The sequence below is a fragment of the Geotrypetes seraphini genome, chromosome 1 (assembly GCF_902459505.1).
Source record: "Geotrypetes seraphini chromosome 1, aGeoSer1.1, whole genome shotgun sequence".
Lineage (NCBI taxonomy): Eukaryota > Metazoa > Chordata > Amphibia > Gymnophiona > Dermophiidae > Geotrypetes > Geotrypetes seraphini.
Genome location: NC_047084.1, coordinates 391,139,844 through 391,152,281, shown reverse-complemented (window position 1 = coordinate 391,152,281; position 12,438 = coordinate 391,139,844). Strand labels below are relative to the sequence as shown.

General features: G+C 43.3%; 1 protein-coding gene across 2 annotated transcripts in view; it reads left to right on the top strand.

Annotated features, from left to right (window-relative positions):
- Positions 1-5,582: 5,582 nt before the first annotated feature.
- LOC117346942 overlaps positions 5,583-12,438 on the top strand; it is a 76,868-nt gene continuing 70,012 nt past the window's right edge. Inside the window, exon 1 of one of the 2 annotated variants that reach the window (XM_033917234.1) lies at positions 5,583-5,791. In XM_033917234.1, coding sequence (XP_033773125.1) covers positions 5,744-5,791 — 48 coding nt within the window. In that variant the 5' untranslated portion in view covers positions 5,583-5,743. Of the gene's footprint in view, positions 5,792-7,105; positions 7,252-12,438 lie in introns of those variants that run through there. The other variant, XM_033917244.1, reaches the window with a different exon arrangement.

Below are 12,438 nucleotides of genomic sequence, written 5' to 3'. Positions count from 1 at the left end.
GGGCAGGAGGGGTTGGGATCCCTCCTGCCCATATCTTAGGAGGGGTGGGGGGGTCACTGGGGTAGGAGGGGTTGGATTCCCTCCTGTCTGTATCTTAGGGGTGGGGTCACTGGGGCAGGAGGGGTTGGGCTCCCTTCTGCTCATATCTTAGGAGGGGTGGGGGTCGCTGGGGCAGGAGGGGTTTGTCTCCCTCCTGCCTGTATCGGTTCGGGCGGGGTGTGTGGATCACAGCAGGAGAGATTGGCTATCTCTCCTGCCGCGATAGCGATCCCCCGAAGTGCTGCGAACCGCGGCACTTCAGTGTGAGGATCGCAGCAGGGGAGATGAGGCATCTCTCCTGCCGCGATCCTCATCGCGAAGTGCTGCGATTCGCAGCAGTTCGGGGATCGCTATCGTGGCAGGGGAGTTGTGGCATCTTTCCTGCTGCGACTGTTGCAGTGGGGGGTGGGCAGGTTGCCGGAGCCGCTGAGCTGATCACGGCAGCCGCGATCAGCTCAGCGGCCCCTTTTCGGAACTTATACCTGTTTTGACTTGGTCTAAGTCAAAACATGTAAGTTCCGACTAGGTAACCTGTTCAAGGTTTTGATTATACTTGCTGTACGACTAGGTCTAGGTCGGCCCACCTTCCGTCATTTCCCCTCCTCTAAAAACACCTCTTTTCGCTCTAGGCATTTAGAGACAGGGGAAAGGCTTAAGCTGGTTTTAGATATATCTAAAACCAGCTTTGATTATCGGTAATTGGACAATCTGGGTTTTTGATCGTCCAAGTACCGCTTTAGGCCCCTTTTTGGATGTGGTTTTTTTTTTTAATTATGAGCCCCAGTCTCTATCTCCACCACCTCTTTCGGGAGACTGTTCCAAGCATCTACCATCCTTTCTGTAAAAAAGTATTTCCTTAGATTACTCCTGAGCCTATCACCTCTTAACTTTATCCTATGCCCTCTCATTCCAGAACGTCCTTTCAAATGAAAGAGACTCACCTCATGCACATTTATGAGGCGATGGTGAAAGCTAGAAGGATGCTTGGGTACATAGGAAGAGGAGTGGCCAGTAGGAAAAAGGAGGTATTGATGCCCGTATGTAAGTCTCTGATTAGACCTCATTTAGAATATTGTGTACAATTCTGGAGACCACACCTTCAAAAAGATATAAACAGGATGGAGTCGGTCCAGAGAAAGGCTACTAAAATGGTCAGTGGTTTGCAATCCTCTCAATGCCTGACAGTCACTCCAGCTTTCCGAAAGGCACTTCAGTGGTGTATGTCATTCACCAATCTATCTAGAGGCCTTCTATTCCAGGTACCACCATATCAGAAATGTTAACAAATGATGCCTCCATGCTTGGACGGGGGTGGGGGGGTGCAATGCATCTGCACTAGATCCACACATGTGCCCTCCCATCACTGTTGGACTACCTCCTACACCTCTCTGACTCTGGACTACAGACCTTATCCGTCCAAGTTCATTTGAGTGCTATTAGCACTTTCCATGCTCCACTAGATAATAAACAGTTGTCTACGCACCTGGTAGTCTCCAGATTTATGAAAGGCTTGCTCAAAACTAGAACCCCAGTCAAGCCTCCAACTGTGCCTTGGACCCTTAATGTTGTCTTTTCTACCTTGATGAAACCTCCTTTCAAGCCACTGGCAACAGCATCTCTCAAGCATCTTACTTGGAAGGTAACTTCCTTATCTCCATCACATCTGCACGCTGAGTCAGTGAGCTCCACACATCCAAAATTCCTCCTGAAGGACATCTTGAAATTTTACCTCAACTAGTCCACATCCCACTAAGATAGTCAGTTCAACCAAGAAGTACTCCAAAATGTATTATCTACTTAGAAGCCATTCTCCTTCCAACCCTCAGGGTTTTGCCAGGCTCATACTCCTTTCCACTAACCCTCTTCTCAGAGGCATGATCCTGGCAGCTAGGAAGTCCCATGCGTGAGAACATATTGTCTGCTTGTTCTAAGGTGCTATTCAAGGACAGTAGACAATTATTCTCATGACCTACCTTCCTCCCTTGATTGGCTTCTTAGCCTGTCACCAAACTGAGGATCCTGCTGACCGACGACGCATATGAATGCACTGATGCATGCATGGTGCGGATGGTCCCAGAACTGTTAAAGTGAAAGCCCACTTTTTGACCATTCATACCAGGCTCCGTGGAAGACATCACCCACATGTAAGAAAATTTCCATGCTGCCCTTGGATAACACCCATTATAGGTAGGTAACTGCTTTTTTCAGAGGTTTGTTTCAGAGAACAAGACAGAAAAGGCATGAAACTGGCCTAGTTATTAGACCCAATAATGCTAGGGAGATATGCAGACACTAGAGCAATGACTTTTTGTATTGCTGGTGTTAAGCTGTGGAATGCTTTGGTAGGGCAGTTACACTAAGGTCGAACCAGTTACAATTTAAGAAACAGTTAAAACCCCAGCTGTTTGTTGCAGCATTCCTGAAATGTATTTGGTTGATTTTGGAGCAGAAGAGGCTATTTAAGAGTGAAGATTTTAAAATTTTACTTTGTGATGTCTATTTTATGTATTTTTAACTGTAAACCGTTTAGTTTTTAGACAGTAAATAAATAAATCTTTGATGTTATTGAGTCTTCTGAACATCCCAGATTCACAAAGCAAACCGATCATGCACCAATCGATTTGCGACCCCTTAGTGACCAAATTACCCTCTGGCCCGATTCACTTACCTCTATGCTGACCATCCTCCGATCCGTGAATGCAAATGAGGTGAAACGCATGCAATGTAGGCAAGGAAGCGATTCACAATACAAAATTTCACATCTGACTGGGCTGGCTGATCAACTGAAGAAGCAACTCCTGGGGACCAGTCGAAAACATCTTTTCAACCCTGCTCTCTGCCCTGCTCTGCAATCTCTCCTGCTCTGCCCAGATCTCTTCTCCTGCCTGCTCACCCCAAATGCCGCCCTGCTCTGGTCTCGGGAGGGGGTGGAGGGAGGAGGGGGAAGGTCTTTCACCTGTAGCGGCAAAATTAAAGGGCGAAAATGCATTATTTTTCATTAAAAAGCGTCCCTGAAGATCTCCTTGGTCACTCTGCAGTAGACTTCTTTGTTTGGTCGCAGGTCCGCTGGAAGTTCTCGCCTGCTGAACGGCTGCTTGTGCAACAACCGCATCTTCGGTCCAAGCTCGGGAGACAAGTGAGCACGTGCATTTAAGAGTTCCAAAAAGAAGAGCTCCCCGGTCACGAGCCTCCCCTTCCTATGCGCATGCTAGTGACAGCACAGACCCGGCTACTTCCATCTTCCCTGCAATGAGACTGAGCCTGTACCTAATCAGAGGCGGAAGTGTTTTTTGGCTAAGGGAGGGGGGGGCTTTATAACGTCTGTTTGACGGAGGAGTTAAGAATGTGGGAAGGAAGCGGAGCCCTGATCAGCCACCGGTGTGCGTTTTATAGTGGGGGGCTGTGTGACCGAATGCTGCCCTGCTCTGCTCCACACTGCGAGCCCGTGGTTTTAACCCGCGGGCTTTAAGCGGGTTAAAACCATAGGCTCAATTAAAAAAATAAAAATAATCTATGCGGGCCTGGCTTTATCCTGCCAGTACACCAGTTTCACATTCCCCTTCCCTAGAAAAAAAAGAAGAAAAAAAACCCTCTACTGGCCTGAAGGTCTGCGCATGCGCTGGGATCGCTATTGAGCAATCCGGGCATTCCTCTGATCGCCCCCATCTCAAGTTCAAGTTTTCAAGTTTAATAAAAATTTGATTAATCGCTTTATCTGAATTCAAAGCGATGTACATTTTGATAAAATTACATTGTTAAAATTATTACTACAATAAATAAAACAAACTCAACTTAAGACAAATGCAACAAAATTGGAAACATAAGGAATTGGGGGGAGAATTTACATTGTATTAAAAGTCTGGAGAGACATTTAGGGAAAGTACATAAGGGAGGGTAGGGAGATGGAAAAAAGAGAAAAAAAAATGATTTCTGATTTTTTGAAAATCAAGTTATAATTAATTTATAAATGCATCATAGAAGAGAAAAGTTTTCAATTTACTTTTAAATTTTTCTATGTTAGTTTCTTCTCTTAAGTAACTAGGGAAAGAATTCCAGGTTTGGGGAGCAATAACAGAGAACATAAACTGACGGCGCGTATTTATTATTTTTAAAGATGGGATAGATAATAAATGTTGTTCTGCAGATCTTAATGTTCTGTTGGTAGTGTAAGGTATTAATAATTTGTGAATAAAAGCTGGAGTTTAAAAAAAAAGAGATTTGAAAGTGAGCAGACCAAGTTTGTATAATATTCTATGGGCAACTGGTAGCCAATGAGCTTCTTTGAGAAGGGGTGTTACATGGTCAAATTTTTTAGCTTTACAAATAAGTTTAATAGATGTGTTTTGTATCATTTGTAATCGTTTAATTTCTTTTTGTGCTATTCCTATAAGCAGAGCATTACAATAGTCAATTTTTGAAATGACAAGAGAATGAATAAGAATGTTAAGAGATTTAATACTAAGAAATTGTGACACAGAGCGGATTTGATGGAGCCTAAAAAATGAAGACTTGATAACACTACTTATATGTTCGTGAAAAGTAAGTTTTTGATCAAATATAACACCTAGTATTTTTATGTTGTATACCTCTTGTAATGGTTGACCCTTAATGGAAATAGGGAGCTTTAATTTGAAATTCTCCTTCCAAGGGAAGAGTAATACGTTGGATTTCTTAATATTTAATGCAAGTCTATTTTCATTTAACCAATTATGAATTTTCTCTAATTTTATGTTAATTGATGATGAATCGGAAGGATTATCGGTATCAATAGGATGTAAGAGTTGAATGTCATCGGCATATGCAAATACGTTGAAGCCTATAGATTGGCATAAGGTCAACAGAGGAGCTAGAAATATATTGAATAGAAGTGGAGATAATATGGAGCCTTGAGGAACACCGTAAGTTGTATTAAAAGTATCAGAGGTTGTGTTATTAAAAGAAACAGAAGAGGAACGATCAGAGAAGTAGGATTGGAACCAAGATAGGACTTGGTCTGAGATACCGATTGATTGAAACCTGTTTAATAATAATTTATGATCGATTGTGTCATATTGGTGTTTAGAGAATTCATCGGACCTGCCTGGATCAGGCCCAATCGGGCAGGTTAGTGAATCTAGCCCCAAAGCTGTAGTAGTGAGGTAGGATATTTACACCTAGTAGAAGCAGGGACATTCTTGTCCTGTCACACCTTCAGCCAGTTAGATTTTCAGGATACCCAAGTGAATATTCATGAGATAAATTTGCATACATTGCCTTCATTGTATGCAGATCTAAGTTATACATATTCATAGTAAATCCTGAAAGACTGAACAATTAGTTACGTTCCGAGAACAAGGTTGAGAAACACTGCCTTAATGTAATCAAATTCTCAGCACAACATTTTGTAATTAAATAATAGGCCTTCGACTACATTTTATACTCACGCTAAAACCACAACTAATCGAGCTCCTTTCATAGATAATTGTTAATAAAAGCAAAATTGAGCTTGCATACGATTGACCAATCCACGTTTACTTCTCCACTATAGCCAGGCCGTGAGTTAAAGGAGTGAGAGCTGAGAGGCAAAACTTGGGCGGGGTTGAGGACCGATGACGTGAGCTGGGGAACTTTGACTCCGCCTCCTTCTGACCCAGGAACCAGTGGCTGTTTTCGTGTGCACTACAGATCTGCAATTGCCCAGCTTGGTGTTAATTCTCGCTAAACGATGAGGTGGATAACCAGTCTCTTGCGGCTTTGGAGAGGTGCCCCTTTTGTGAGTACAGTAGTCCAGGGGAGGTGAATGGGCCGTGGGCGCTTTACCTCTGCCCTGTACCTGCTTCTCTCTCGGGAATGAGGATTAGAGTTGTTGCGGGGTTTTGCAAATACAGTTTAAGAACCAACTTTTGGAAAATTATTGGGCGTGCTTACTCTAACAGAAATTATCTCTACTTAGACACAGGCAAGGAGGGGAAGGGGTAAAACGCGGACCTCACGGATATTGACAGCTGAGATTCCAGCTTTCATGTCGGACCGGCAAAGACAGCAGATTTGTTACACCTGCAGTATACAGTCGAAGCCCTGCCTAAGCTAAGTTCTTTGATTTTCATTTTGACAAATCAGTTTGAAAAAGTGAATCAAGAGAGCATTGAACATACAGTATTTCATTAGGCAGGAGGGGATGTGGGGGTCAATGAGGTTACTTCCCTATCTAGTGCAGTTGTTCAGGTAACATACAACGCACGGGGATCTGAGGCCCCTTCCCATTTAAAGCATTTAAATTTAATGTTTGAGACAAGTCTAATAGAGAACAGCACTCATTGCTGTTTCTATTGAAAAAACAATTCTAAGAGTTTGATAAGAGAGGTATTTTTGGAATAAAAGGCAGACCTCCCTCATATTATTATTAGTAAGACTGTCGGCATAGATCCGTGGGGGTCAGAAACGGCAACATTTACAGCGGTGGAACTACAGACAAGAAATCTGAAACCTCAGCTGTCAAATGAAGATGTTTAAGGACGTGCAGTTAAGGATCTGCCAGGTCCATGTTTTACCCCTTCCCGGCAAGGAGTTTGTTCAATTTTGGAGGTGCTCAAGTACCCACAACACTGGGTCCTATGAAATATGTGTTTTTCACATCATAGTGCAGTTAATAAAATTCAAGCCAGATGTCTTGCACCGGAAGTTGCTCCTGGTGCTGTCAAATCGATCTATAGCGAGTTGGAATATTTCAAAAAGAAATCAAACGACTCCAACTAATCCAAACTACCACTATTAAAATTATCACCAATTCCAAGAAATATGACCACGTCTCTCCATTATTGAAAAATGTCCATTGGCTCCTCATCCGTCTTAGAATTACTTTCAAAATTGCACTACTTACGTTTAAAACACTTAGGGCTAGATTCACTAACCTCACAGATCCAATCTGTGAGGTTGCCAATCACCCGATTCACTACGCGTCCTCATGCAAATGGGCTCGCTGAAGAGCGATCGCAACACATGCGCAGACCATTTTTAACCCTGCGATACTTGGAGCGTCTCTTCCCTGCTTCTGAAAGGGGGCCCAGCCAAGACTTTCAGGGAACGGGGAGGATCAAACAAAAGTCTATCCAGCCTCCATCCTCCCTCTCTTGCTAGCTTCAGTACAAGCGCTCGGCTTGAAAATGCCCAAGATCCAGGCACAGCCCTGAACAAAAGAGAACCCGCACTGAAAATCATTTTTGAGCTGCAAAGGTGAGGCTCGTTCAGTTTCCCCATATGCAAAATTGCAGATAAGGAAAACTTCGCAAGCCCGTGGTTTTAGCCCGCTTTAAACCCGCTGGTTAAAACCACGGGCTCGCACTGCAGAGAGAGAGATGCCATCACTTCTGTGTGTCATAGCCAGTTCTTGGGAATGTGGATGATATACAGACAATGTCAAGCTCTGTGTTTAAAGGCAGGGAAGGCACGCAAGTGCACTGGCACTCTGGAAAGCCCTGTCCTCCCCAATTCCAGGTCCATAAACAATCGTTTTGAGGTTCAGAATATTACAATGCACAGTTTCAGGGTTGCCAAATGCCAGAATCGGTAGATTTAAGGCTATGCTGGTCAGGGAAAGTGAAGCACAACCAAGCAAGGAAAGTTCAGATCCCAGGGCAGCAAGAGGAGAGTCGGGGCAGAGAGCAGGGCAGTCAAAAAGGACCTTGTTTGATTGGGTAGCCTAGTCAGTGTCCCTCATTTTTTTTAGTGAACCGCTGCCTGCCTATATTTGCATGCTGTTCCCCCTTATATGCATGATCGGATGGGGAGTAAGGTTAGTGAATCAGGTTGGGGTCGCTAAGTGATCGGGACACGATCGGTGTCCTTAATGAATCTAGCCCTTAAATCCAGAGAGAACAGGTATTCATTGATAAGCTACTTATTCCTCATGCTCCACTTAGAGCTCTCAGATCATCCTCCCAAAACTTATTTTTGTGCCTACTCAGGCACTTGCCGCACGACCTAGAGAATGACACGGGGAAAAATCTGTCCCTGTCACCGCCCCGTCCCTGCGACCACCATCCCTGTCACCACCCCGTCCCTGTGACCACCATCCCTATCACCGCCCCGTCCCTGCGACCACTGTCCCCGCCCCGTCGCCGTCACCGCAACCACTGTCCCCGCCCTATCCCCGCGATCACTGTGCCCGCCCCGTCCCCATGACTACTGTCCACTTCCTCCTTCCTAATGTGAGGAAACATGCATGATCACGGATCGCGTGGTCCAGCAGCACCCTCCCGCCCGATCGCCGCATCCTGCCATCCCCCTCCCTCCACCTCACCTTAGGTGCCTGCTGAGTCTGACTTTAATTCTTCTCCCAGCCACACGCTTTCGATAAGCCCCGCGTACGGCTGCTTGAGCTGTTGAATCTTTTCCTCTGACCCAACTTCCTGTTTCCAGTTGCATCAGAGGAGATTCAACAATTCAAGCAGCTGCGCACGCGTGACTTATTGAAAGCGTGGTGCCTGGGAGAAGAATTAAACTCGGATTTGGCAAGCACCTAAGGTGAGGTGGAGGGAGGGAGATGGCAGGACGTGGGATGCAGCGATCGGGTGGGGATGCTGGACTGCGCGATCTGTGCTGGCTTCACTGCGTAGACGAGACCATTCACCGCTCCACGGGGCGGTGAATGGCCTTGTCCCCGTCCCCGCAGCAACCACTAATTTTCTCTTCCCGTTTCGGCGGGTTACTCGCGGCTAGCCGCGGGTAACAACCACCGTGTCATTCTCTAGCGCGACCTGCTTCACCGTACCTGCTCCCACCATCTGGAATACTCTGCCCCCTTACATTAGAGAGAAAGCAAGTTTAGATAAATTTAAAGGAGCACTAAAATTTTTTTATAGAGATGCCTTTGAACAATGATCTAATCTCCTACACTCCCACTTTCTCCTTCCCTTTCTGATAACAGTCTGACTAAAACCCTTCTACCCCCATTGTTTTATCCTTTTTGTTCTCTCTCCTTTCTTTTATTGTAGTCCTTTTGTACCACGTTAGTCCATTCTGTTTTTGTATTTGTCAATATGTACTTTTGTTGTGTATCCCCTGATTTTAAATATTTTGTGTAATTGCTTAGTATTACAGAAGGTGATATATCAAATAATCATGAAACTTGAGAATGACATGGGGACAAATTTTTTTTCCCGTTCCTGCGGGAACTCATGTTCCCATCTAGCAAGTTCTTTTCCTGTCCCAGCCCAATTCCTGCAAGCTCTGTCCTCATCTGCACAAGCCTCAAACACATTAAAATCATATGTGTTTGAGGCTTGTGCGGTTAAGGCAGAGTTTATAGAAATGGGGCAGGGACAGTGACAAAACTCACAGGGATAGGGAAATTGAGTTTGTCCCTGTGTCATTCTCTACCTCTAAATATTAGAAAATATTTAACTTTAACAATTGACTCTGGCTGCCCTTAGTGAGGGTCATAAACTTTGTTAGAATTTTCCTGGTTTATTAATTACAGGATTTTTGTTTTTGTTAGTGATTGTGGAAAGTGCGTTTAGAGGCGTTCTCTTTGTAGCTTCCTTATTTTTAAGGCTACTACTACTACTATTATTTCTATAGCACTACCAGACGTACACAGCGCTGTACAGAGTTCCTGCTCGAAAGAGCTTATAATCTAAATAGACAAGACGGGCACTACTGTAGAGTCAAAGTTAAAAACAACCAAAAACGAAACTAAAACGCATAAGCTCTAACAGGACAGATAGGAAAAATGCTTGATTACCTGATATGTAACCATTCTGAGCTCCTTTGGAAGGGTGTGCTAAAAAACTGAATGAATAGTCTTTTACCGGCAAAAGGTAAAACACGGATTTCCTGGATTCTTTATAAATGTTAAAATTTTACTGTTTCCTGACTCTTATAAATATATGGACTATGGATATAGACTATGGAGGTTAGGTCTGATTAATGGTCCATCAGTGAAGCCGATGGTATAGACAGACCACTTTTTTATAAATTTTACGTTACAGTTGAATGATACGATGCCTAATGCAGTCAGAAATACTAAAGAAGTTTTAGTTCATCCTAAGTTTGAGCAAAAATAATTGGAAGAGGAATTTTCTCATGCTTTATCACAAATGGATATGGAGGTAGATATTACTACGTTAGTTAGTGATTGGTACCATGCTTTGGAAACGTCCTTAGAGGCCCCTTTAAAACTAGTTATGTCTATGTCGGGTATTGGCTGTTGCCCATGGAGAACAGAGGTTATTAAAAATTTAGGGAGAGAATTGGGGCAATATGAGAGACTTATGGAGGAAAACAAGCGATACAGAGGATTGTGATAAATATCAGTTTTGGTTGCTGGAATATTATTCATACTGTTTAAAGATATGGAGGTCAACAAATAGAACAAAATAATTATTTGAGACAGTAAAATATTTGATTGAGGGTGATAGCTGACAGAAAAAGGGACCAAAGTTAGATGCAGATGCATACTTTGACTTTCTTTTGCAGAAGGCTGCACGTTTATCGAATAGTACTTCAGATACTGAGGATGCTAGTGAGAATAGCCATCCAATCACAGTAGTTCGATGGGAAAAGTTTGCAGATGTCTCTCAAGGTTTCTAAAGTATTACAATCATTGTGTCCGACTAGATCACTTGAGGATCCATGTTCACTATCCATAGTTCAAGATCTTGGAGACAGGATATTGCCGTGCCCGTCTATGATCGTAAATATGTTGCTGCAGTCGAGCAATATGCCCAAACTATTAAAAATGGCAACAAATAAACCAAAGCTGAAGAGGACACACTTAGATGAATCAGATCTTGCAAGTTATAGACCTGTTGCGGTACTTCCTTTCCTGGGGAAACTTAGAAAAATCTGTTTTATTGAAATTGGAAGAATTTGTAGAGAGGGAAGAATTGCTAGATAATCATCGATTTGGCTTTCACATGGGTCATAGTGTTGAGTTATTGTTGGTCACAACGGTAGATGAAATATGAAAAGACATCAATAAGAACAGAACCTTCTGCATGGTATTTTTAGATATATCATCAGTGTTTGATACAGTTGATATTGAAATCTTGTTGGGGATAGGAGGTGGGGTCTACAGCTGGTTTGTTTCATATTTTCATGACCATTCGATTGCAGTGAAGAGTAATGAATGTGTATCGCAGACTATGCCCATTTCTAAGGAGGTGCCCCAGGGTTCGGTTCTCTTGGTTCTACTCTTTAACCTGTATCTCGTCACGTTAGGCTCTATATTTCAAAAATTGAACGTTGGCTATCGTCTTTATGCTGACAATTTCCAGTTTTCTTCCCCCATGTCTGAATGGAAAATAGAACAAGCTGTCGAGATGCTTGGAAGCCATGAGTGATTGGATGATGGCACATAAATTGGCTTTAAATTTAGACAAAACAGATGTAATGTTGATTGGCAGAAATGAAGATCCCACGTGGCCCCAATGTATAGAGGTAAATAATATGCAACTTGAGATGAATAAAAAAACCTGAAAATTTGGGGAGTGTGGCTAGACGCAGCATTAAGCATGAAAGACCAAATACTGACTATAATAAAATCTACATTCTACCAAATGCCTCTGCTTAGTGATGTTATCTGGTTATGACTTTCAGTTAGTTCTACAGACTACAATTTTTTCGAGGTTGGATTATTGTAATGCACTTTACTTGGGTATAACAACATCACAATGTAACATAGTAACATAGTAGATGACGGCAGATAAAGACCCGAATGGTCCATCCAGTCTGCCCAACCTGATTCAATTTAAATTTTTTTTTTTTTTTTTTTTTTCTTCTTAGCTATTTCTGGGCAAGAATCCAAAGCTTTACCCGGTACTGTGCTTGGCTTCCAACTGCCAAAATCTCTGTTAAGACTTACTCCAGCCCATCTACACCCTCCCAGCCATTGAAGCCCTCCCCTGCCCATCCTCCACCAAACGGCCATACACAGACACAGACCGTGCAAGTCTGCCCAGTAACTGGCCTAGTTCAATATTTAATATTATTTTCTGATTCTAAATCTTCTGTGTTCATCCCACGCTTCTTTGAACTCAGTCACAGTTTTACTCTCCACCACCTCTCTCAGGAGCGCATTCCAGGCATCCACTACCCTCTCCGTAAAGTAGAATTTCATAACATTGCCCCTGAATCTACCACCCCTCAACCTCAAATTATGTCCTCTGGTTTTACCATTTTCCTTTCTCTGGAAAAGATTTTGTTCTACGTTAATACCCTTCAAGTATTTGAACGTCTGAATCATATCTCCCCTGTCTCTCCTTTCCTCTAGGATATACATATTCAGGGCTTCCAGTCTCTCCTCATACGTCTTCTGGCGCAAGCCTCCTATCATTTTCATCGCCCTCCTCTGGACCGCCTCAAGTCTTCTTACGTCTTTCGCCAGATACGGTCTCCAAAACTGAACACAATACTCCAAGT